At 34.9% G+C, this 27,178-nt stretch overlaps 1 protein-coding gene across 3 annotated transcripts in view; it reads left to right on the top strand.

The window, feature by feature from the left end:
• FAAH2 (fatty acid amide hydrolase 2) overlaps positions 1 to 27,178 on the top strand; it is a 176,944-nt gene that overhangs the window by 18,600 nt on the left and 131,166 nt on the right. For 2 of the 3 annotated variants that reach the window (XM_079124115.1, XM_079124116.1), the window contains exons 3-7: positions 4,855 to 4,991; positions 8,797 to 9,006; positions 13,483 to 13,602; positions 22,221 to 22,356; positions 24,247 to 24,364. In XM_079124115.1, the coding sequence (XP_078980241.1) occupies positions 4,855 to 4,991; positions 8,797 to 9,006; positions 13,483 to 13,602; positions 22,221 to 22,356; positions 24,247 to 24,364 (721 nt within the window). The remainder of the gene's footprint in view (positions 1 to 4,854; positions 4,992 to 8,796; positions 9,007 to 13,482; positions 13,603 to 22,220; positions 22,357 to 24,246; positions 24,365 to 27,178) is intronic. The other variant, XM_079124117.1, reaches the window with a different exon arrangement.

Here is a 27,178-nt window from a genome sequence, read left to right on the forward strand (position 1 = left end):
AAACAGTAACAACAGCAACAGAAATAACAGCTTGAAATCACTGACAACAATAAAGAAAATGTATTATTCCATAAAACAGAAAATCTTTTGATAGGTTAGCTCAAGGATTGATTGATTCATCAGATGAAAAATGTCATCAATAGCCTAAGTATTTAGTCTTGTTTTGGACATCCTCATTTGTCAACCTTATTCTCAAAATAGATCATTTCATAATGTAAGATGGCTGCCAGGCCTCATGTCTCAAGAACCAAAACTGTGGTCAGATGTCAATAGGTAAACAAATTTCTGGCAAGATGAGTAGCATCACTGTGATTGTGTTAAATAAGAAATCATACTCTTTTTGTAAAATATTTTTAAGTTGTATATGGACACAATACCTTTATTTTATTTCATTTTATTTTATTTATTTTTATGCAGTGCTGAGAACTGAACCCAGGGCCTCACATGTGCTAGGCAAGCACTCTACCACTGTACTATCATCCCAGCTCCTGAAATCATATTCTTAAAGCTAGTCATTAGAGCATTTTCTCTAAAGCACATGGCAGTAAAAGAAAGATAAGTGCCTGAAAAAATTGAGGTTTTGTTAATACAGGATAAAAGTGGATCTTGAGGTAGGCAACCAACAATGTCTGCAATACTTGACATTATTACTTTGCTTTTCCTTTGTGTTTAGCTTTGTGTGTGTGTGTGCATTATAATTATCCATAAGAGTGGGACTGATGGTGATGTATTTGTAAATGTACATAACATTTGTTCAATTTCCTTCCCCAGTACCTCCTATTCCTTTACTCTAATGATCTCTTTTCTAATTTTTAAATTTGTATATAATAATTATATATAAAAATGGTATTCATTGTGATATATTAATATATGGACATAGCATAATTTGCCATGCCCTGCCACAATATGTTTTTACCTTGGAGACAGCCAACTATAGACTGAATCCTTTGAAACCATGGGCCAACATAAATCTTTTCTCCTAGAAGTTGTTCTTATCAGGCATTTTGGTGACCTTGATGGAGCAATGACTAACATTAGCATTTAAACCTTACAGTGATAAATCCTCCATTTTAGGGAACTTCCAAGAGTGCTTTGTGTGAACTTTTTTTTTCTAGAGAAATATTGTATTATTAAACAAAGGATGGGTATATGCATCCCTTTTTACACATTCTGATCTTTGCTGCCTTATTGGGAGATGTATTCCATAAGGATTTTATTGACAGGAATTATAAACGAAGTTGAAGATCAAACACTAATAATGTATTTAGAAGGTAAGACTGAAAGATTATCATAAAAATCACCAAATTGCATGCCTAGGAGGTATCTAGTCTGCCAATTCTCCTGTTGCTTCTACCTATTCCTACCACACACAAGTTCAAAATTGGCTTAAACTCTTTCAGTGATGGAGAACTCATTGACCATTTCACTTTGGTGGAGTTTGGGTGTAGCTAGAATCTCTTTTGCTATGGCTTTAACCCATTGGATTCAGTTACCATGTGAAATAATTCTGTTCACTTTTCTGCATGACAGTCCTTTAGTTATGTGAAGATGGAAATTGTTCAAACCCACCTGGGTTTTTTTTTTAAATGTTTTTTTATTAGTGCTTTATAGTTATACATAATAGTTGAGTTCATTTTGACAAAATCATACATGCATGAAATTTGATTTACTCTATTTCAGTCCCAGTTGCCCCTTGCTTTCCCTCCCTAAATCCCTCCTTCTATTCTCCTTACTCTACTCTATTGGTCCTCCTTTTACTCATTTATTCATTTATTCTTGATTGTTGCTTTATACATATACATGAAGATGAAATTCACTGTGGTATATTTATATGTAAATATACACAGTGTGATTTTGTTAAATTGGTTCCACATTTCCTCCCCTTTTCTGTCCCTCCTTCCTCCCTCTCAATCTTCTTCTACTTCACTTGTCTTCCCTCTATCTTTATGGTATTTGATATGCCCCCTTTCTCCTTAGTTTTCTATAACTTCCACATATGAGAGAAAACATTCTACCCTTGATTTTCTGAATCTGGCTTATTTCCCTTAGCACAATGTTCTCCACCAGTTCTATTAATTTACCAGCAAATGCCATAATTTCATTTATTTTTATGGCTGAGTAAAACTACAGTCACATTTTATTAATCCATTCATTTATGATGGATGTCAGGACTGATTCCATAATTTGGCTATTATGAATTGTGCTGTTATAAACATTGATGTGGCCATATCAATATATATGCCAATTTTAGTGTTTTTCCATAAGTACCAAGGAGTGGGATACCTGGGTCATGTGATGGTTCCCATTCTAGTTTTTTGATGAATCTCCATATTACTTTCCTGAGTGGGGTTGTGCTAATTTGCAGTCCCAGCAACAATATTTGAGTGTACCTTTTCCCCACATTCTTGCTGGCATTTATTATTAGCAGTATTCTTGATAATGGCCATTCTGAATGGAGTGAGATGAAATGTCAGTGTAGTTTTGATTTGCATTTCCCAATTGCTAGAGATGTTGAACCTTTTTTATATATTTGATATATTTGTTGACCATTTGTGTTTCTTGTTTTGAGAAATGTCCATTTAGTTCTTTTGCCCATTTATTGAGTTTTTTTAGTGTTAAGCTTTTTGTGTTCTTTTTATATTCTGAATATTAATCCCCTGTCAGAGGAACAGCTGGTAAAGATTTTCTCCCATTCTATAGGCTCTCTCCCTTCATTCTCTTAATCATTTTCTTGCTATACAGAAGTTTTTAATCTGATGTCCCAATTATTGATTCTTGATTTTATTTTTTGAGTTTTAGGAGTGTTTATAAGGAAGTCAGTGCCTTCAGCAATATGGTGTTTTTTTTTTTTTTAAATTTTGATTCATTGTACACACATGGGGTTTTGATTCAATATTTTCTTAGCAGTTGCAGCATCTGGCCTAATTCCTAGGTTTTTGATCTACTTTGATTTGACTATTTTGCAGGATGAAATATAGGGATATAGTTTAATTTGTCTTCATATGTATATCCATTTTTCTAGCACAATTTGTTTAAAAGGCTGTCTTTCCTCCAACATGTTTTTGACACCTTTGTTTAGTATCAGATGCTTATATTTATGTGGGTTTATCTTTGTGTCTCTTACTGTACTCTGTGTCTATTTTGATACCAAATCCCATGCAATTTTGTTACTCTAGTTTTGTATTGTAATTTTAGATCAGGTATTGTGACACCTCCAGCATCACTTTTCTTGCTCAGGATTGCTTTGACCATTCTGTGTCTTTTATTCTTCCAAATGAAGTTTAGAACTTTTTTCTAGTTCTAAGAAGAATTTCTTTGGTGTTTTGATGGAGACTGCATTGAATCTGTGTATTGCTTTGCATACTGTGGTCATTGTTTTAGTCAGCTATTTCTCTGTTGTGATTAAAAGATCTGACTAGAATAATTTTAGGGGAGGAAAAGTTTCTTTGGGGACTCACAGTTTCAGAGGTCTCAAACCACAGACAGCAGGCTCTATTACTCAGGGCTCAAGGTGAGGTAGAACATCATGGCAGAAGAGTGTGGAAGAGGGAAGCAGCTCATATGGTGGTCAGGAAACAGAGAGAGAGAGAGAGAGTTTTTACTTGTCAGATAATAATACATACCCCAAAGCCATACCCCCAATTTCCACCTCCTCCAGCCACACCCTATCACTTCAATTACCATTCAGTTAATCTCTACCAGGGGATTAATTAACTGATTGGGTTAGGACTCTTATAACCCAATCATTTTTCCTCTGAAACTTCTTGCATTGTCTCACACATGAACTTCTGGGGGACACCTCACATCCAAACCAAAACAGTCATTTTAACATTAATTCTGCCTATGCAAGAACATGGGAGCTCTTCCCATCTTCTAAGGTCTTCAATTTCTTCTTTCAGTGTTCTGCAGTTTTAATTGTATAAATTTTTCATCTCCTTGGTTAGATTTATTACTAAGTATTTTTTGAGGGAATTGTGGGATAGTTTTCCTGATTTCTTTCTCAGCATATTCATTATTGAAGTATGGAGAAACTTGATTTATGTATATTGCTATTGTATCCTGCTGATTTTCTGAATTTATCAGCTTTAGAAGTCTTCTGGCGAAGTCTTCTGGCATAAGCAGACAGAGAATATTTTACTTATTTTCTTACTTGTATTCCTTAATTTCCTTTAAAGATTTTACAATCATATGATGTGCTATTTAGACAATTTTGAATTCCTGTTTTGAAGAGTTATTAGTTGAAATACTGAGAAATTTCATTGTATTTATATACTTGGGTGTTTATATTAGTACATACATTCATACATATTGATTTATTGGATTTCCTTCTGAGTATTGCTATATATATTTTCTAGTACATATTCTAGAAAATTTGTAAAGTGCAAGGACTCATCTTTGCATCAAAGGAGTTCTTATTCACTCTTAATGTTTTAGTTTGCTTACACATATATGTACATTTTCATATGTTTGAGATTGTTATAAATATCATACTGTGATCTCTTCATTTAAATACAGTCATGTTGCATAATAAGAATTTCCAAAGAGCAAAGAAACTTTAAAGCAACTGTACAGTTGTCTATAGTAGACATCTCATGATTTATTTGATGACAGGTTGCTTCATTTTTAATACAAATAATGATGTACCAATCAGCTTTCTACAGTGATCCTTGTTAGTATGTTAGATCACTATTTTATGATGGATTCTTAAAAGGAGAATCACTGACTTAAATGTTCACTTTATAAGACATTTGGCAAGTATATTAGTTATATTCTGATCATATCTGTCCTTTTAATAAAGTTGGGTAGATGGTTACTTTATGTAGTTTATATTTGTGCTGTTTAATTTCTTCCTAGGTTTGAGGAAGCCAGAAAAGAGGCTCATTCTGTTGATGAAAGGCTTGCAGAGAAACTGGAAGATGAAGCCACCCTGGAAAAGAAATGGCCCTTCCTTGGGGTTCCTTTGACAGTAAAGGAAGCTTTCCAATTACAAGGTATTATCCTGTGTATTTTTTGTTGTTTTATGCTTATGAATCATTTGTTTTCTGTTTTTTGTTTTATGCTTATGAATCATTTGTTTTCTGTTTTTTCTTTTTTTTTTTTTAATAATTTATTGATTCATTGTAAACAAATGTTGTACAACTGTTGTTTCTCTGGTTGTACATGAAGTAGAGTCGTACCATTTGTGTAATCATACATGTACATAGGGTAATGATATTTGTCTCATTCTGTTATTTTTCCTTCCCCCCACCCCTCCCACCCCTCTTTTTTACTACATGAGTTGAACTCAGAAGTGACATACATTTTCTGAACATATAAAATGAAAAGGTCACTATCAAAGTGGAAGTCTTTTGAAATGAGAGAAAATATTCGCCAAAGGTCATCCTATGTTACACCAAATGGCATATGAGACCACTATGTTCAGAACTCATTAGGACTCACAGCAGAGTAAAGTTCCCCACTATTATTGTATTGATTAGTATTATCTCATTTTTCAAGAAGATGAGTTGAGACTCATATGAAACTTCAGGTGGTTTGCCTAAAGCCATGCTCAGATTCTATATAAGCTTGTGCTCTATTTATAGTGTAACACTCATTTTGTAACTTCCTGGTTAACTCAAATGTAAAGGAAAATTCCTAATATTTGGAAATTAATCAATATACTTTTTTTAGGGATTCTCATAGTGGTTTTATTTTTAAATTTTAACTATAATACTATATTATAAAGTTTTGTATCATTTCATATATATTACAAAGGATTATTAAAATCTGGTTTTAAAGTGATCATGTATGCTCTTAAATGTAAGACTAATTTATTTTAAAATTTACTTAGTGTAATATAAATATTAAAGGGAATACTATCTTTTTCAGAATTTCGATCCTATTTTTATTTATTTTTAACATAACATTTTATTTGGTTATTTTTAGTTATATGTGACAATAGAATATACTATGACATAATTATAAAAGCAGGGATTATAACTAGTTCTACTTCAGTTCCCAGTATATCCCCATCCTTTCCCTCTCACACCTTGGTCCCTTCCCTCTACTCCACTGTTCTTTTTGCTATTTACTTATAGGGTTTTTTTTTTATATAAATTAGTGTCTTGTGGATGTACCATCATGCTTTTAACAAATACATGGGCCAAATAAATTATCAGGGGACCTTTGAACTAAATGAAAATAAAATAAGAATGTAACAAAACTTATTGTATGAGCTAAAAGAGTATATAGAGGTAAATTTATGGCCTTTGAGTATATTTGAGAAGAAAAAAGATTTCAAATCAATAACTTAAGTTTCTGACTTAGCAAACTATTAAATGAAAAACAAACTTAACCTAAAGAAAGAAGGAAGGAAATGAGAAAGTTTAGAGTGTAATCAACAAGATAAAAACACTAAAAAATTGTTAAGATCAATGAACTAATATTTTGATTCTTTGGAAAGATCAACAATTCTGTCAACTTTTACTAATGTGATAATAAAAGAGAAGAAAAAATATATTAATCAAATAGAAAGGAAACAGGTGGCATGACTATAGTTTCTAAAGCTTTAAAACAATTATAAGATAATATAATGAAAAACTTCATTCCAACAAATTAGACAATTTAAATGGAATAGATTTCCAGAAGGACACAAATAAAGAAAAATGAGTCCAAAGCAAAGGGAAAATATGAGTAGGCTATATCAAGTAAAGAAATTCATAGTAAATAAAAATCTCTACATAAAGAATAACCCAAGCTGTGATGCCTTCACTAATGAATTCTATCAAATATTTAGTTAAGAAATAATACCAAAAACTATTCTGTAAAACAGGAAGAGGAAACACCTTCATAACTAATTATTTGAGGCCAGTGTCACCCTAATAGCAAACCTAAGTGAAGATATCACAATAAAAGAAATTATAGACCAATTATCCCCCTGAATATTGCTGTAAAAATTCCTCAGCAAAAAAAAAGTAAAAGAAGTGAAGCTAGCACTATCTAAAAGGGATTATATATTATGACAAAGTTGAATATATCCAATAAAATCAAGGTTTGTTAAATTACAATAGAAATGCTGAACTAATTGACAGTTACAACAGGGACACAAAGTACAGGCATGTTCAAATAGATTTTTTTAAATTAAAGTAAATAAATAAGTTGAAGTATATTATCCTATACCTATAATCTTTACTTCAATGACAATTGAATGGTAGAAATACAGAGGTAAATGTCTATGGATCTGTAACTTAATCTTAGCTTTCTCTTTTCCTTATTGTGTGAACTTGAACCAATTTGTTTTAAAGTTAAAGTTTTTGTATGTAAATAATTGCAAACATGTAAAATTTTACAAGAATAGTACAAACAACTCAAATATGCCCTTTATTTATATTCACTGATTACTAATACTTTTTGCATAATTTGTTTAATTTCTCAATCTCCTTTTTTTCTGTCTCATTTTATTTTCCTTTCTTTCTTTTCCTCTTCCTCTCCCATCTCTCTCTTTTGCTCTCACAATCCTTCCATTCCTTCTCCTCTGCTCCTATTTTATCAACCATTTGAGAATAGGTTACACATATTAAGTCTCTTTACTTTTAAACATATCACTATATTTCTTAATAAAAAGGGCACTCATGCGTAGTTACAGTATAGTTGTCAAATTCAGGACTTTTAACAGTGAAATAATACTGTTTTATACCTTCAGCCAATATTGCAAATTCACTAATTGTTGCAATAATGTCTGTCATAGTTTTCTTTTTTTTCTCTGTGATACTATCACACATTAAATCCACATGCTAGGTCTCTTTAGTGTTCTTTAATTTGAAACAGTTTTTTCATTTTCTTTCTGTATTTCAGGACACTTTTGATGAGTACCAGGCAGTTTTCTTATAGAATGTTCCTAGTTTCAGGTTTTCTGTTTTTCCCTATCATTAAATTTAGGTTATACTTTTTTATATAGGTGAGAGAAATCAATTATTTTTGGTCTTTGACTTACATAGTATAAACCTTTAAGCTTTATTTTCCACATTTAAGTGGTTAGTATTTCTATATTGTTTTGTTTACGATATGATATAGGCATATGTTTTCATATTAAAAGCTAGTATAACCATTAATGTTATTCTTTCCTTATTGATCTCAGTGCCACTTCTATTTATTTTTATTTTATTTTACTTGATACTAGAGAGTTAACCAGTTACTTTACTACTGAGCAAGTTCTCAGCCCATTTTCTTTTTATTTTGAGATGGGTTCTAACTAACTTGCTTAGGGCCTTGCTAAGTTGCTGAGGCTGACCTTAAACTTGGAACCCTCCTGTCTCAGCCTCCCAGGCCAATAAGATTAAAGCCACTAGCCTGACTCCACTTCTATTTTATACCAAATTTCCTATATGCCTTGGTCCTTTGTTGACATCACTCTATGTTTTGGCAAGATCTTGATGCAATCTTTCCACTTTTCTAAACATATTCATGAGCAATAAATGGATGTAAGAGTTTGAGTTGTTGGATGGTGAAATTTATAAAGATTTTGTTTATTAAATATTTGGATGCTTTACATTTATTCTCTCATTTAATCATCATATAAACTGAGATTTATAAAAGTTAAGTGACTTGTCCAAAGTTTGAAAATTTGGTTTGGTATGGAGATCAAATTTGGACTGTTCTGACTCCAAAACCTGTGCACTTTTCAATATGTCATACCACCTTTCAGTACTAAGAAGATTATCTTGTATAACTGCCAGGTTATTTTTTTGTAGATTCTCAAAAAGTAGTCACTCTTTTTATTTAATAACATTTAAACTTTCTTTTCTATGACTGTTATAGGAATGCCCAATTCTTCTGGCCTTGTGAACCGTCGTGATGCTATTTCAAAATCAGATGCCACTGTGGTAGCTTTACTGAAGGAAGCAGGTGCCATCCCCATTGGCATAACCAACTGTAGTGAATTGTGCATGTGGTATGAATCCAGTAACAAGATCTATGGCCGATCCAACAACCCATATGATTTACAGCATATTGTAGGTGGAAGTTCTGGTGAGTTAGACATATTAGTTAAGGAATCCCAGTGAGGAGTAGATATAATATTGCACAAAACTTTGAGAAAGCAATGGGCAATAATAATGGTAAAGGAAGTTGTGAAATGTGACAATGTGAGACAGATCATTGAAGAGCATTGTGACAATGATCACTCATATTATTTCTTGTAAGTGTGCCCATGTGTGTATGTGTGTATTTATGTGTGATGAGAAAAAAGGAGAGAATGTGAGTTAATGAAGATGCTTTAGCTCATTATCTATTCCTTCTGGAGACAAAGGTGATAAAATAGTGTAAGAATATTGAGCACTGATAACTTTGTAACAGAAACTGAATATAGCAGATGTGGTCATAGAGAACCTCTCTGAGGACTTAATATTTATGTTGAAACTCATCTGATCAGAGAGATTTGGTGACTCATTAGGAGAAGGAGCAGGTAAGCCAGGAAACAATGTAAGTAGAGGGAACAGAAAGCACAAATGCCTTGAAGTGGTATTTTTAGTGTGTTCAGTGAACTGAAAGAAGATCACATAGAGTAGAGGCTCGGGGATCAGTATCCTCAGCCTGTGAATTTATAATAATAATAAAAACTGCCTTGTAAATTTATTGTGATGACTAAAACATTAAGTGTGATTTCAGGTTTCTCTTCTGCCATATGAAGAACTTGAGAGTTATTACTTCCATCCACATAGTGAGAAAAACTGGAACAGATGTAAAATTGACAACCATTCTTATATTGGCAAGAACATCAAAATCTTAGGGCAAAGTGCTGCCCCAAAATTGAGGAGAAAGACAAGCATATACAGATTATCAAAACTTACTAAAGCAGAATCCTAGAAGGTGTAAAGAAAAGGATACACAGAAGAGGGAACACTAAAGCTACATTAATGGCTTGCTGAAGTTCAGTGTGAAGTTGGAGGGTTAAAATTTCCAAGTGGATCCAATGTTAGAAGTCCCACACTTTCATGGGTTTCAACTCTAGGGATTTTATCAGGTTCTTACAATGAAGATTGGAGAAAAGTTCCTTCACACTGTGGTAGGAGTAGGGGGAAGTATCTACTTTGCAATATTTCCAAAGAATATTTCTATTCTTCTAACAAGGAATGTCCTCTGAGAAACTATTTTATCAGAACCTAACTGACTATGGTTTTGCCAGAGACTAATTGACATAAATTGGGGAAAGGAGAGACTCATGTCCATTCCCTTCTAGATTTCTTCTCCCATCTAAGTGGAAAAAACAAAACAAATCTGAGAAGCACATGTTGTAAGGGTCACAGGACAGTGTAAGAACCTAAATAAATAACTAAGATCTAATCACAGGACTATACAATATTCCTTCTTCCTTCCCTCAAATACCTCACCACCATATAAAAAGGGGTCCTGTTTAGCAGAGAAATAAACTGGAATAACTGTGCATCATAGGTATTATTTAAAAGGTTTTTATGAAACCCAAAGATAACAGGGGAGACCTAAACAAACACATCATAGATGACAATAGCTCCTTATCAGTTAATTGACAGGTTTTATTGACAGAAAATTAGTGAGGACATATGTAAAAAGCATCAACAACTGACCTGATTGACATTTATAGAGCACTTCATTCTAGAACTGCAGAAAACTCATTCTGAAGTGCATAGGGAATCATTCATCAAGATAGGCCATGTTCTGGGCTATGAGGCATTCTTAGACAAATTTTAAAGAATGAAAATATATGTAGCCTCAAACCGCAATGAAATTAAATTAGAAATCAATTACAGGAAGATAGCTAGAAAATACTCAAAATACATGGAAATTGAATACCATTCTTTGAAATAATAAACCTATTAAAGAAGTCCCAAGAGACATTTAAAAATATTTCAAACTAAGTGAGAATAAAAATGCAACTTATCAAAAATTGTGGAGGCATTTTTTTCAGCAGTATATCAGATTGGAAAGCTGTAGGGCCTTCACTCCCCTTATGAAATCATTAAAAGGAACATGTAGTGATAGCTAATTAATACGAAAGTATCCTGGAAAATAGCACAAAATCCACAGCCACGAAGAAAACACATAATCAAGAAAAATCCACATTAAAAGTGGTAGGAAATTTCACAAAATATTTGCTTAACAGTGATCCACCCCATCTCTGATATAGTGTGATAGTCAGGAAGCAACAACCTAATTCCCAATTCCCTCCCTGGAAATAGAGGAAACAGAACAGAACTTACTTCCAGTATTTTAAGTTGCCTGAGGGCTGAATGAAAGACTTGTTTCTGTTTTCCTTAAATTGGAGCTCATGTGGAGAATATCAGGATAGCTTGGACTTCATGTCAGTTACTGCAAAGATGGGCACTACTCTTCAGTGTTGTAGGTGTACTACAGACCCACAGACACCTGGGGAAAGACTGTATGTATACAAGAATACAATTGAAGATATAAGGACCCAAGAAAAAACTGAATTGAGATAAGACTCTTTAGGATATTAAGATATTTAAAAGCACTCCTTTATATAGGGAATTGAAAAAAAAAATACCACAAACACTGATACCGAGACAAGACATATTCTCAGAGAAGATCTTAAAGGACTTTATGTTTTCATCTCAGGCTGATTTCAAGGCTCAGAACCTGTGCTTCTAATAAATAAGGGTTTCTCTGATATAGAACCTGTTTACAAAGACTGTGAGATATTGCTCTTTTTCCAAATGTCCAGATTTCAACAGAAATCTGTTGTTACAACAAAACACAAGCATACAAAGGGAAAAGGTGGTCCATTCAAAGGAAGAATATGAAGTGATATAAACCATTGATGAACACAGGCATTGTACTTACATGATACAAAATTCAAAACGTATGTCTTAAGGGTTCTAAAAAAAACAAAAGGAAACCAGAAAAATAGTATGAATCAATTCAGTATATGAAGAAAAACAAGATTCTTAAAAGGAACTGGACTGAAATTCTAGAACTCAAAAATACAATAACTACACTGAAAATTTTACAACAGCAGTTTCTGTAGGTTTGATCTAAAATGCCCCCTAAAACTCATGTTAAAGACTTGATCTGTGGCCCATGGCTCTGTTGAGAGATATTGCAACCTTTAAGAATTGGGACCTCGTTGGAGAAAGTTAGGTTATTGGGAACATGTCTTTGAAGGGGATATTGGGATCCTGGCCCTTTTCTTTATTTTTGCTTATTGGCTTCCATGAAGTGAGCAGCCTCCTGTGCCACGTATTCCCACCATTATGTACTGCCTCATCTTGGGCCCCAACATAACACCAAGCCATGAACTGAAGCCTCTGAAACTAAGCCAAAACAAACTTTTCTTTCTTAAACTTTTGTTATCTCAGGCATTTTGTCACAATGGTAAGTTGACTAACACAAGTTGAATAGAACAATCAAACAGGCGGAATAATATCTGTTAGCTTGAGGACAGCTCATTTGAAATTATTGAGTCTAAGAAGCAAAAAGAATGAAAAAAATTAAGCATAGACTAGGTGAATCATAGAAAACCGTGAAATAGACCAATATGTGCATTAGAGGAGCCATGAATTGGAAGAGAGAGAAAAGGCCAAAAATTACTTGTACAAATAGTGGCCAAAAGTTTCCTACAATGGAGTAAAACATGGATATGCAAATTCAAGAATCTCTATTAACTAAAAGTGGGATAAGTCCAGATAGAGCCACCCTAAGACACATAAAGTGTTGGAAAACAATGACAAAGAAAGTATCTTGAACATTAAATGAGAAAAGTGACTTACTTTGTTCAAGAGGCTCCTCAATAAAATTACTCTGAGATTTCTAATCAGAAATATGGAGACAAGAAGGCAGTGTGATGATATTATAAATATGTTGAAAGGAAAAAAGAAATTGTAAACTGAGAATTCTATATCTGGGGAAATTGTCCTTCAAAAATAAGGAGAAAATTAAGACATTCATAGGCAAACAAAACCTGAGGGATATTGTTATCATTAGATGTCCTTTATAAGAAATGCTCAAAGGAGTCTTAATATCTGTATAATATACATAAAGTATCTGTATAAAATATCTGTATTTTATACATAAAATATCTGTATATACATATAATATCTGTTTATACATAAAATATCTGTTTATACATAAAATATCTGTATAATATACATAAAGGAAAATGAGAAGAAATACATCATATTACAAAATATCAACTAAACACAATGGAAGATAGTAATGGAGTAATTGAAGGACAGAAAAGCTATAAGACTAAAAAAGTAACAAAATGTCAAATGTTAGTATTTTCTTAGGAGTATTTTAAATTTAAGTGTATTGCTCTCTTAAAAAAATATAGATTGGCAGAATGGATTTAAGTCATGATCCAAAATATATGCTCTCTACAGGAGACACTTTTAATCTGAAGACACAGAGAGGTTAAAATATATATCCTGTGAAAATGGTAACCTAGCTAATTTCTTTAATTGAAAAGATGAATTCTGTTTTCTTTTTTTTTTTTTTTTCATTTCCTTATAGGTGGAGAAGGATGCACCCTGGCAGCTGCCTGTTCAGTAATTGGTGTGGGTTCTGATATTGGTGGCAGCATTCGGATGCCTGCTTTCTTCAATGGCATTTTTGGTCACAAGCCTTCCCCAGGTAATTTAATATGGTGGGAAGAGTAGTACTACTTTTATGGATCAGAGCAGAAATTAGTGGAGTTTTTGGCACTAAAATTTTATTTCTATTTTTAAATTTATTTTTATAAATATGTAAATGAATATTATATATACAAACAAAATTTATATGTTTGCAAATATATACACAGATGTATAATATATATACATAATTATGTATATTAATGGGGTAGTATACTATTTCAATACATGTTCATATTGAGTAACATTTATATCTGCTTAAACATATCAGTCTCCTCAAATATTAAACCTTTCTTTGTGGAGAAAGCTTTTAAAATCCTTTCTTCTAGCTTGATGAAATATATACTATATTACCATTATCTAATTTCACCCTACTTTGTAATAGCAGAACAGAATTTCATACTCTTATCTAACTAAGTCAGCATTACTTAATCAATCTTTTCCCATTCCTTCATTCTTTTCCATCATTCTGTGTGTTTGGTTTATGTTAATGCTATGCTATGTTGATTACTATGACTTTGGAGTGTATTTTGAGGTCACATAGTATAATACTTCTGGTTTTGTTATTTTTGCTCAAGATTGCTTTGAATATAAAAAATGGAATTCACTCTGATATGTTTATATTTGAACATAACATAGTTTAGTCTCATTGTGCTGTTCTTCCCATTTCCCTTTATGTACTCCATTGCTCTTCTGTCTTCATGAGATTCCCACCTTTTTATTAAATTCCTTATCTCTCTAGCTTCTGCATATAAGAGAAAACATTTGACCCTTGGTTTTTCTAAGACTGGTTTATTTCACTCAGGATGATGTTCTTCAGTTTCATCCATTCATCAGAAAATGCTGTAATGTTATTATTCATTATGGCTGAGTAAAACTTCACTGTGTATACAGTGTAGTATACACTGGGATAATCTTTATGCAATTATATGAGATGTTTCTATAACTTGACTATTATGAATTGTTCTGGAACAAATAATGGTATGAATATATCATTATAGTATGTTGATTTTAGTTCTTTTGGATAAATACAAAGGAATGGGATAGTTGAGTCATATGGTGATTTCATTTCGTATTTTGTTACCAAAATCTTGGTCCAATGCCAATCCAATAATGAGGACACGATTTTGAGCAAAAGGTAAAAGTATTATTGCTTTGCTAGCAAAAGAGAAACAGGATACTACTGTCCCAGAGGCTATAATTCTGCCCATCAGGGAAAACAGGAGCTATTCAAAGGATACATTTCAGGTGTGCCCTGGCAGGGGGGGGTCCCATTGCACCTGATGGTGTGTTGAAATTCACTTGTTAATTTGGGAGATAGTCACTTCCTAGTTCTTCTGGTGACATCTCCTTTCTGAGGAGAACGGATAACTCAAGGTAATCTTGTTCCCTGCCCTCAGGTTAGGGAGGGGGAGAGGAAGAAGGGGAAAAGTAAAGTATGTACCTTTTAAAATAAGCAGCGAGAAGTGAAATAAGCCAATCCCAAAAAAACAAAGACCGAATGTTTTCTCTGATAAGTGGAGGCTGATACATAAAGTGGGGGGCAAGGAAAGAATGAAGGAATGTTGGATCGTGTAGAGGGAAATGGGGGAAGGGGAGGGTGCAGGGGAAGAAAAGATGGTGGAATGAGACAAACATCATTACTCTATGTACATCTATGATTACACAAATGGTATGACTCTACATCATGTACAATCAGAGAAATTAAAAGTTGTACCACATTTGTGTACAATGAATAAAAATGCATTCTATAAAAATAAAATAAATAAGTAAATACAATAAGCAGCAAGGGCTGTTTTTAAAAGGTAAAGTGGACCACTGTTATATTTCCCCACTGTCAGTTTCTACATTCTGTTTCTACATCTCCAAACTGCTTCCTGCTGAGAGAGGGCAAAGTTGGAGGGAAGTGACCCAAAGTCCCTGTTTTCTGCCAGGTGGGGTATGAGCAGTTAGGGGTATTCAACATCAGGGCAGTTCAGATGTCCATGGTGGCAGTTGGCAGGTGACTGGATAAGGTATACACAGGGTAAGGTTTATGCTAGAACAACAATGAAGAAGACAGCGAAACATTACTTTTCTGTGAACCATTAATACAAAAGCAATTAGTATTTCAGCCAGTCTCCGAAAGGCAGAACAAGCTTGTGTCTCTAGAGTCCTTTTTCTGTACTGCTTTCCAAAGTGGTTAGGTCAATTTGCAGTTCCACCAACAATGTATACATGTACCTTTCCCCCCACATCCTCACTAGCATTCCTTGTTACTTATATTTTTGATGATTGCCATTCTAACTAGAGTGAGATGAAATCTCAGTATAGTTTTTATTTTGATTACTAAGGAATAAACATTTTTCATATATTTGTTGGCCATTTGTATTTCTTCTTTGGGAAAATGCCTGCTTAGTTCATTTGCCTATTTATTGATCGGGTTATTTCCCTTTTAGGTGTTAGATGTTTTTTGACTTCTATGCAAAATTTGTTTATTAATCTCCTGTCAGAAGAGTAGCTAGCAAAGATTTCTGTCCTATTCTGTAGGCTCTTTCTTCAGGGTCTTATTTCCTTTGCTGGGAAGAAGCTTTTTAATTTGAAGTCATCACACTTATTGATTCTTGGTTTCTCCTGAGCTTTAGGAGTCTTATTGGGAGGGAACACTCCCTGATTCATTTCATGAAGCCAGAATCACCCTGATACCAAAACCAGAAAAAGACACATCATGGAAAGAAAACTACACACCAGTATCCCTGAAGAATATAAACATGAAAATTATTAATAAAATATTAGTAACCCACATTCAAAGAAACATTAAGATTTTATACCTTGTCCATTTTTTTTTCATTATAGGAATGCAAGGTTGGTTCAACATACACAAATCAGTAAACTTGATTCATAACATAAGTAGAATCAAGGGAAAAACATGATAATCTTAATAGATAGATGAAAAGTTTGACGAAATATATCACCCAATGATGTTAAAAACACTGGAAAACTATTGATAGAAAACACCTCAACATCATATACGAAAAACCCAAAGCCAACATTACACTGAATAGACAAAAACTGGAAGCATTTTCTCTAAAATCAGGGAGAAAACAGGGATATCCACCCTCATCCCTCCTATGGATTATAGTTCTTAAAGCAGTAGCCATTGCAAACATGTCAGAGCAGGAAAATAAAGGGATACCAATAACAAAAGAAGAAGTCAAATTATCTATTTGCTGATGACATAATCCTTTATCTATAAAATCAAAAACAGGCAACCAGAGGACTTCTAGAGCTGGTAAATAAATTCAACAAAGTAGTAGGGTACAAGATCAACATTCGCAAGTCAGTATCTTTCCTTTACTATTGATGAGAAAGAAATCAGGAAAACTATCCCATTCACAATACCCTAAAAATATACTTGGAAATATAACCAAGGAGGTGAAAGGTCTGTATGATGAAAAATATAGAACACTGAAGAAAGTAATTGAAGAAGACCTTAGAAGATGGAAAGATCTCCCATGTTTATGGATAGGCAGTATTACTATCAAAATGGCCACAGTACCAAAAGCATTATACAGATTCAATGCAATCCCCATCAAACACAAATGACATTCTTCACATAAATAGAAAAAGAAGGTTCCAAAATTCATTTCAATAAAATAAGAGACCAGAATAGTCAAATCCTGAGCAAGAAGAGCAATGTTGGAGGTATCACAATACCAGACTTCAAATTTCACTACAGAGTTATAGTAACAAAATAGCATGTTATTGGGGTCAAAATGAACCTGAAGATCAATGGAATAGAATAGAAGACACAAAGAAAAACCTTCATGGATGGAGTCATCTGATACTTGAAGAAGGTGCCCAAAACATACTCTGGAGAAAAGATAGCCTTTTTAACAAATGGTGCTAGGAAACCTGTAAATCCATTTGTAGAGGAAACTAAATCCCTATCTACCCTGCCGAAAAGTCAGCTCAAAGTGGAACAAATACCTAGGAACAAATACCTAGATCAGAAACTTTGCAAATACCATAACTGAGAGTCTCAACACTTAAACATATTGTTACAGGCACCTCCTTCCTTAAAAAGATGCCTAAAACACAACAAATATAACCAAGAATCAATAAGTGGAATGGCATCATATTAAAAATATTCTGCACATCAAAGGAAGCTAGAGTGTGAAGAGAGATCCTACGGAATGGGTAAAGATCTTTGTCACCTGCCTCTCAGACAAGGAATTAATATCCAGAAGATACAAAGAACTCAAGAAACTTCACACCAAAAAAAAAAAAAAAAAGCCAAAAAAAAAAAAAACATTAATATATGGGCAAACAACCAAACAGACATGTCTCAAGAAAAGAAATAGTCAACAAATATATGTAAAAATGTTCAACACCCCTAGTAATTAAAGCAGTCTGATACTGACTGCTGCATACTTTACATATTGCAGTGCATTAAATGTGCACCATGTTTACAAAAATTATGAAGTACCATTAAACAAAAGTTTGCATTATTGCTGTTTAAGAAGGAGAATAGAAGGCAAATTGCACAGAAAATCTATTAAACAATATAGTAGCTGGAAAGATTCCAAATCTTGGGAAGATATATACATGCAGGTCCAGGGAGATTTGAGGACTCCACTTGGATTTAAACAGAGAAGGTCCTCACCAAGGCATATTCTAGTTAAAGTTTCAAATGTCAATGATAAGGAGATAATTCTAAAGATGACAATAGAACAGCATCAAGCCACAGGTAAGGGAACCACAATCAGACTAATAGCAGACTTCTTATCAGAAACCTTATAGGTTAGTAAAAAATGGAATGATATAGTCAAAGCCCTAAAAGGAAAAAAAAGCCTGCTAACAACATTATACTCAGTTAAGATATCCTGGAAAAATAGAAACAAAAATAGACTTTCTAAGATAAGCATAAACTGAAATAAATAATCACCATCACATATGCATTACAGAATATAGTCAAGGGACTTCTACGTCAAAAAGTGGAAGTAAGCTGAGTGTGGTGACAAACACCTATAATTCTAGCAATTGGATGGTTTTATGCAGGAGGAGCAGGGGGATGAAGCTCAGGTGAGCTGGTATAAACATTGATGTGGCTGCATCACTATAATATGCTGATTTTAAGTCTTTTGGGTATATACTGAGCAGTGGGATAACTGGGTCAAATGGTGGTTCTATTCCAAGTTTTCTGAGGAATGTCCACACTGCTTTCCATGGTGGTTGCACCAATTTGCAGTCCCACCAGCAGTGTATGAGTGTACATTTTCCCCTACATCTTCACCAGTATTTATTGTTGCTTGTATTCTTGATAGTTGCCATTCTGACTGAAGTGAGATAAAATCTTAGTTTTGATTTGCATTTCTCTAATTGATAGAGCTGTTGAACAATTTTTCATATATTTGTTGATCAATTTTATTTCTTTTTCTATGAAATATCTATTCAGTTCCTTAGCTCATTTATTGATTGGGTTTTTTTTTTTTTGGTGTTTTGGGGGTTCTTTATGTATTCTGGAGATTAATGCTCTGAGGTACATATGTTAAAGACTATTTTTCAAAATCCAAAATAAAATATTGACAAACCACATTTATAGTACATCAAGAAAATTGTATAGCATCATCCAGTATGTTTCATTCCAGGGATGTGAGTTTGTTTCAATGTACACAAATCAATGAATATAATTTACCATATATAGAGAGTTAAGGACAACAATCACGTGATCATCACAACAGAAGCAGAAAAAAGCATTTGACAAAATCTATCACAAATTCATTTTAAAAATGCTGTAGAAACTAGGGCTAGAAGAAAGTTCCCTTAATATCGTAAAGGCTAAATATGACAAACCCAAAGCCATTCATACTGAATGGAGAAAAAAAATTAAAACATTTCTTCTACTATCAGGAATAAGAGAAGGATGTCCACTCTCACACTCCTATTCAATATCATTCGTGCAACTGTGGCCAGAACAATCAGGTAGGAAGAGGAAATTAAATGGAAATAAATAGGAAAAGAAAAAGTCAAATAATCTCTGTTTATTTAAGTCATGAACTTATATCTAGAACACCCAATAAATTCCATCAGAAGACTTGTAGAACTCGGTAAACAAATTCAGCAAAGTAGCAGTGTACAAGATCAACATACATAAATCAATTGCTTTCCTATATTCCAATAATGAGTCTGCTGAGAAAGAAATCAGGAAACTGTCCCATTCACAATAACCTCAAAAAATAAAATATTTGCAAATAAATCTAACCAAGAAGGTGAAAAGACATCTGTAATGAAATCAATAAAACACTGAAGAACTTTCTGAATTCTTTATCTCATGTCTCCCACACTTTGATTTCTTTGGGATCAGTTATTGGAGTGTTTTAAATTTGGGGGGCATCTTCTCTCATTTTCTTATATTACTCATATTTATATTTTTATTTTAACACATCTGCTGGGATATTATCTGTTCTCATACAGAATGGACTTTTTGTGAAATGCTTTCTCTTTAATGTGTCATCCCATTTGGATATATAAATGTCATTTCTTCCACTCAATGTGATCATTCTGCTATGTTCAGTCTCTTAACAACATTTTAAGAGGAGACAACAATCACCAACAAATGCAACCATTTCATAATATACCATATACTAATAAACCCCAAGAAACTTATTGAAAATGTTTTCTAGAACTTCACTAATCTAGTGGAAAATAGCAGTAATACTCTGGAATGGGCTGAGAAATTAAGTACCACAAAATGTAAAATTACTACAAAGTTACTACACAGTGTAAAATTCACGACCTTCATGGGTCATGAAAAGGAAAAATAGGAAATAAAGTGGTAAATAAAAATTGTGGGATAAAGTCAGGAGTAGATATTAGTAGACAAAAGAGGAAAGAGTATGGAGATGAACAAGGTGAAAAATAAAAGATTAATTCTGATTAATGATTTAAAATTAAAGGAAATGCATAAAATAGAATTGAAGCATTCAATATCAGGTAATAAGAGATAACCTATAAAATCAATACAAGAGGTAATAGCTGTGAAATCAAAAACTGACATTAGAGAGTTTTATGTCTCATGAACAGTTATTTGAGATAGAGAGATTTCTTATTGTATCTTCCTGATTTGGATTTTATCAAGTTTTGTGAGGATTAGTGAATGCCATTACCTTCTTGGCTTTACCTCTAAGTCTCTCTGGGTGTGAAGGTAGCAATATCTCCAGCTCTACTCTGACATAAATTTAGGAGGATTTATTTGTCCTTTGGTATTTCCTGGCACCTAGTAGCTTTCTGGAGGGTCATAGGAGACAACCCCTAGTTGTCTGTGCCCTTGCAGACAGGTCTATCCCTGTTTGGGGATTCAGTCTTGTGTGGCCACTTGTAGAAATACTTCATGTGCCTGGAGCAGTCAGAACAGGTAGGAACTCACTTGTGAAGATTTTGCAGTGTGCAGGGTGTTGCAGCCTATGGCAGAAATGAAATGGACCAGATGTAGTGGTGCTGGGGGGCCTGAGGGAGACACAGAGTACCTGCCCATAGCTGGGGCATACATGTCATTGACAGTGTCTGAGCATTCTCAGAACTGTCCCGTGTCTGTGGGGCATGCACCTGTGGGCCACCTCTGCCTCTGTGGCTTCTGGTCTGTGGCTTCTGCCAATAGTAAATGCATGCATGACAACTAACCCATGCTTCTGTTTGCTTGACAGCAGCTGGCATCTGTGGGACACACATCTATAATCAGCCTTTGTGGGTTGCATTTCACTGCTGGAGTACGTGGTCCTCTGTAAACTGCTACAGATCTGGAAGCTTCTGCTTGTCTCCATGGTTGCATGGTGCTGCTGGGACATAGGCAGGGGTCCTCCGCTGGTTTCTACAGATCATGTGGCTTCTGCTTGCCCTCAGGGAACAGTTTTGATGTGCCTTTGTCTGTGTTAACTGGTCCTGAATGAGTGTTTGTAGCATGTGAACCTGCATTCCACCTCTGTGGGCAATGGTAAACTGCTAAGATACCAGGGTGCTTCAGTTGGTTGTTTGAGATTATACTGCTATGCAAGCCACTGGAACACTGGCTGCATCCCAGGTGCCATACTCCCTGAGAGTGACTTGCTCTCTCTTCTGTTCCACCACAGTTCCCTTGTTGGGGAATGGGTTTTTAGCAACCTCCATCCAGCAGTGATCTCTCTAGTAACCAGAATTACCAAGACCCTGCAAGTCTCTAACTGTTCAATATTGTGTCTTAGTGCATTTCTCCTGTCACTCATCTCTCTGATCAGTTTTCAATTCCAGATTGTGGAGGAGTTGAGATTTTTGGCCTACTTCCACTCTGCCATCTTTACTCTGAATGTTTTCTCCATAAAGAAATGATAAAAGTTTGAGAACATAGATATGTTTAATATTATTTAAATATTAAACAATACATACATGTCATTCCACACCAAATTGTGCCCCATAAGTATATATAATTATTTGTTTTTATGTATCTATCCATAATGAACAATTTATACTAACTTGAAAATATAAATGAGCTTTGAAGTTCAGCAGGAGAATGATGTTTTAGATATATTAGATATTATGGTGAAATACACCAGGCAGAGATTATTTCTTATTTATGGAATGTAACCTGAGTATTTCACATTTTAGGTGTGGTTCCCAACCAGGGTCAGTTTCCCATGGCTGGGGAAGCCCAGGAGATTTTTCAGTGCACTGGTCCAATGTGTCGCTATGCGGAAGATCTGATCCCCATGCTGAGAGTCATGGCAGGACCTGGGATTAAAAAGTATGTTCACATATTTCCTGCGTCCTGTTCTGACATTCTTTCTTCCTTTGCTTATTAGTGGCATGGAGTTACACTCCCAGTCCTCAAAAATTTTCATATTTTAAATGAGAGAGACTTTATATAAGTTGATATCATGTTTCACAAATTGGGAAGGTACTGTGTAAAATATTTTAATGAGAAAACGCAAGTAAAGAAAGACTTTATTCTGGGATAGAGATAGTGAATCATTTTGTTCACTTGGCAATTTGAATGTAATGACTTAATTTAAATTGGTGTTTTCTGGTTCTGCCATCTGTCAGCACACACATATTTTCCAGTCTCACCTGGACTGTCAACGCTGCCTAGAAATATGTTTCCCTAGACAACTCTTAATTATATTCTCTATTGCAGTGACTTAAAAGTTTATTAATTTCCAACAAGCATGTGATCTTCTTATCCCATTATACTCAAATAAATAACCCCACATTCTATCTCACTAAGAAAATGCCAGTGTGAAATTCATTTCAGTTTCTTACCATCATATTTTCCTAGGTCTCCGGCCATTCATTCCTTGTTTCTTCTCTTAAAATAGTAAAAATGTCTTTCCTTTTGCTTTGCTATATAGGCACCTTCACTTATATTCTGGATTTCATGTTTTCTTACTCTCATGTCTCTGTTCAATTACTACCTCACCTTACTATGACTTAATCTCTGTTGCACACACACACACACACACACACACACACACACACATATACCATATACATATACATACATATGCATATATACATATATACACACATATATCTTCCTAATTATCATTGTACTGACCAAATGTCTCTCATCTTAAAAACAGATGACACTTTCTCAGTCTCACATACTCCTTGCTACTACCTGATGTCATATTTTGCCTTCATGGACAAACTTGATTAATTATTTATATTCATTAAATCTGAAACCTCACATTGACCACTTATTTCTCAACCCTCTACATACTAATTTCACCACTGGAATTTGTCTTCAAACCCAAAGTTTCAGATTTTTCCTGTTGGCTAAAAACAGTGTCAACTTAATGCTTACCATATGTGACCTCAGAACTGTTGACAGTATTAATTACTTTCTCCATCTTGAAATAATATGTACCCTTGGATTTTGTGATTCACACTCTTCTGGTATAGATCCTATATCTATGATTTTCCCTTTCCATCTCCCTTACTGGCTTTTCTCCTTCTGCTAATATTATATACTCTAGAGATACCTTATTTCTCTACTCATCTTCCCAGGATGATTACATCTACACTTGTAACCTTGTAACTTCACCTATTTCCCATATATAGATGCCTCCCAAATGAGCATGTCTAGCTCACTTTTCTCACCTATTCTTCATGACTGTATTCACTAGTATAATGATCATTTGAGATAACTGAAACTCAATGTGTCTAAAATTGGTCTCACTCTTCTGAATCTTAAGAAACTAATCTGCTACCTATATTTTTATAAAATTTCAGTGATTGGATCACAATAAACATAGTTGCTAAAGACTAATTCCCTATCTCTCTCACTCCTTACATCTAAGTAGTACCATCCTATTAAAACTACCTTCTTATTGTGTTTTATATCTTGACACTTCTTCCCAACACAATGGATACAATGCTAGTTTAGGTACAGCTGTTTCTTAACTGGACTACTACCACAAGCTTCTGATCTGTCACTCCAACTCTAGTCTTGACCCATTCTAAACTGGAATGATATTCTTAAGTGTAAATCTGAATTCTAAAGGCATAGCACTGCTTTTGTCACACAATTATAAGAGGAAAATTTCCATTATAACTGAAGTTCAGTTGTTAGGATTAAACTAGTAAGCACATATAAATAATTTATTGACATTAGTATCTTTTTAATTATCCACAGGTTAAAACTAGATGCAAAAGTACATTTACGGCACTTGAAATTTTACTGGATGGAACATGATGGAGGCTCACTTTTAATGTCCAAAGTAGAACAAGATCTCATTCTTGCTCAGAGAAAGGTAATTTTTAATACAATTAATTTAATAGAATTTATATTCAATCAAAAAGATGACATTATAACATCTTGACTTAATTGTTGAATATTTGTGTCAACATATAGAATTAAGGTGATCAGAATACTACTAAGTAATTTGGGGTGTGATTTTTATACTTATCTAAGATATTTGTTTTTAATATCAAAGAAAGTTATTTTGAAAGTAAAGTAAGTAAGATAAAGCAAAGAAATAAATTGTGTAGAGATAATCATTATTAATTGCTGGAAATATTTCTAAGTCGTTCTTCTATGTCTATGTGTACATGTAAATTTTACATGATTGAAATAGCAATGTTTATTTTTATTTTTTTCTTATATTAGTTTTTAAAAAAAATACTTGCATAATCAGATGAAATGAAACAAATTTGTCTTTCTAAAAGCAAACCTTATTCCAAATAAGAATAAAAAGAGGAAGAGTTCTATCAAATTTTAAAAACTTAAAAACAAAACAGTAGACTTCCCCAAGCAGCCTGGCTCCCTCCGGCGGGAGTTGCCTTTCAGAGCTAGCTTCTCAGAGCAGACAGCCCAGTGAGAGCCTTTCTACAGAGTCAGCCACAAATCCCTGAGCCAGTGGAGAGCTCTGACCCACAGGCAGCCTCTGGGACCAGGGCAGGGCAGCCAGAGACTTCTCCAGGCGGCCCTGCCCCCTCTGGCCGCAGGCTCTTTGCATGGGGTGATCGAAGATGGCAGACTAGAGGGTGACTGCATCTCCAGTTGCTCCAGAACCCAGGATTCAAGAAGGGGAGGCATTGAGAGACTTGGACTAAAATAGAGCCACGGGGTGAGTCTCCCCCACCCGGTGAAGCTCGACCTGGGCGGCAGGCCCGATAGGGGCAGCTTATCAGAGCAGGGCAGGGCAGCTAGATAGCCCTGTTCACTCTGGCGGAGGGCTCCTCCCACATGGCCAACTTCTCCAGCTTCTCGGAGCAGGCCCCCAGTGAGAGCCTTTCTGCACAGATCCAGCTCCAAGTCCCAGAGCCAGCGTGGCAAGCTCCAGCCCACAGGCAGCTTCAGGGACCAGTTAGGGGAAGCCAGGGACTTCCCCAAGCAGCCCGGCTCCCTCAGGCAGAAGATGCCTTTCAAGGCTAGCTTCTTGGAGCAGACCGCCCAGTGAGAGCCTTTCTACACAGAGCCAGCCACAAGTCCCCGAGCCAGCGGAGAGCTCTGACCCGCAGGCAGCCTCTGGGACCAGGGCAGGGTAGCCAGAGACTTCTCCAGGCAGCCCTGCCCCCTCCGGCCGCAGGATCGTACCACGGGTTGATCCAAGATGGCGGACTAGAGGGTGACTGCATCTCCTGTCACTCCAGAACCCAGGATTCAAGAAGGGGAAGCATTGAGAGACTTGGACTAAAATAGAGCCACAGGGTGAGAATCCAAACCAAGTGAAGCTCGGCCTGGGTGGCAGGCCTGGATAGGGGTGGCTTATCAGAGCAGGGCAGGGCAGCTAGAGTCTTCCCCAGGTAGCCCAGCTCACACCGATGGTGGGCTCCTCCCACATGGCCAGGTTCTTGGAGCAGGTCCCCCGGTGAGAGCCTTTCCGCACAGAGCCAGCTCCAAGCCCTGGAATGAGTAGCGGGCTAGGGGCAGCTTTCTTCTGAAGCACTGCATTATCAAGTTCCTCCAAGACATCAGGCTACTGAAGGGTGGGAGGTGATACACTGGAAATCTACAGGGACACTATAAGTCAATAGAGGAAATCTGCAATATCTCAGAGTCCCACTGACATCTGACCAATATGAGAAAACAAGGGATGAAAATGTCCAAAACAAACCTAGATACTATATAAATAAAACCCAAAGACAGCACAGCAGAAGAAATGTCAGAAAGGGAGTTCAGAATGTACATAATTAAAACAATCAGGGAAGCAAATGAGGAGATGAAAGAGCAAATGCAGGCATTGAAGGAAGAGATGAAAGAGCAAATGCAGGCATTAAATGATCGCACCAATGAACAGTTAAAAGAGCAAATACAGGAAGCAAGAGATCATTTCAATGAAGAGTTAGAGATACTGAAAAAAAAAAACCAAACAGAAATCCTTGAATTGAAGGAAACAATAAAGCAAGTTAAAAACTCCATATAAAGCATAACCAATAGTATAGAACACCTGAAAGACAAAACCTAAGACATTGAAGAAAAATATTTAATCTTGAAAACAAAGATGACCAAACAGAGAAGATGGTAAGAAATCATGAACAGAATCTACAAGAATTAAGGGATATCATGAAAAGGCCAAATTTAAGAATTATTGGCATTGAGGAAGGCGTAGAGAAATAAACCAAAGGAAAGAACAATCTATTCAATGAAATAATATCAGAATATTTCCCAAATCTGAAGAATGAAATGGAAAACCAAGTACAAGAGACTTATAGGACTCCAAATATAGAAAATGACAACAGACCCACACCAAGGCACGTTATTATGAAAATACCTAACATGCAAAATTAAGCCAGAATTTTAAAGGCCGTGAGAGAAAAGAATCAAATTATGTTCAGGGGAAACCAATAATATTAACAGCAGATTTTTCAATCCAGACCCTAAAAGCTAGAAGGGCCTGAAACAACATTTACCAAGCCCTGAAAGAAAACGGATGCCAACCAAGAATCTTATACCCAGCAAAACTTACTTTCAGATTTGATGACAAAATAAGATCCTTCCATGAAAAACAGGAGCTAAAGGAATTTACAAAAAGAAAGCCAGCATTACAGAACATTCTCAGCAAAATATTCCATGAGGAAGAGATGAAAAACAATGATGCAAATCAGCAATGGGAGGAACTAGG

This window comes from Sciurus vulgaris (assembly GCF_902686455.1).
Source record: "Sciurus vulgaris genome assembly, chromosome: X".
Classification (NCBI taxonomy): Eukaryota; Metazoa; Chordata; class Mammalia; order Rodentia; family Sciuridae; genus Sciurus; species Sciurus vulgaris.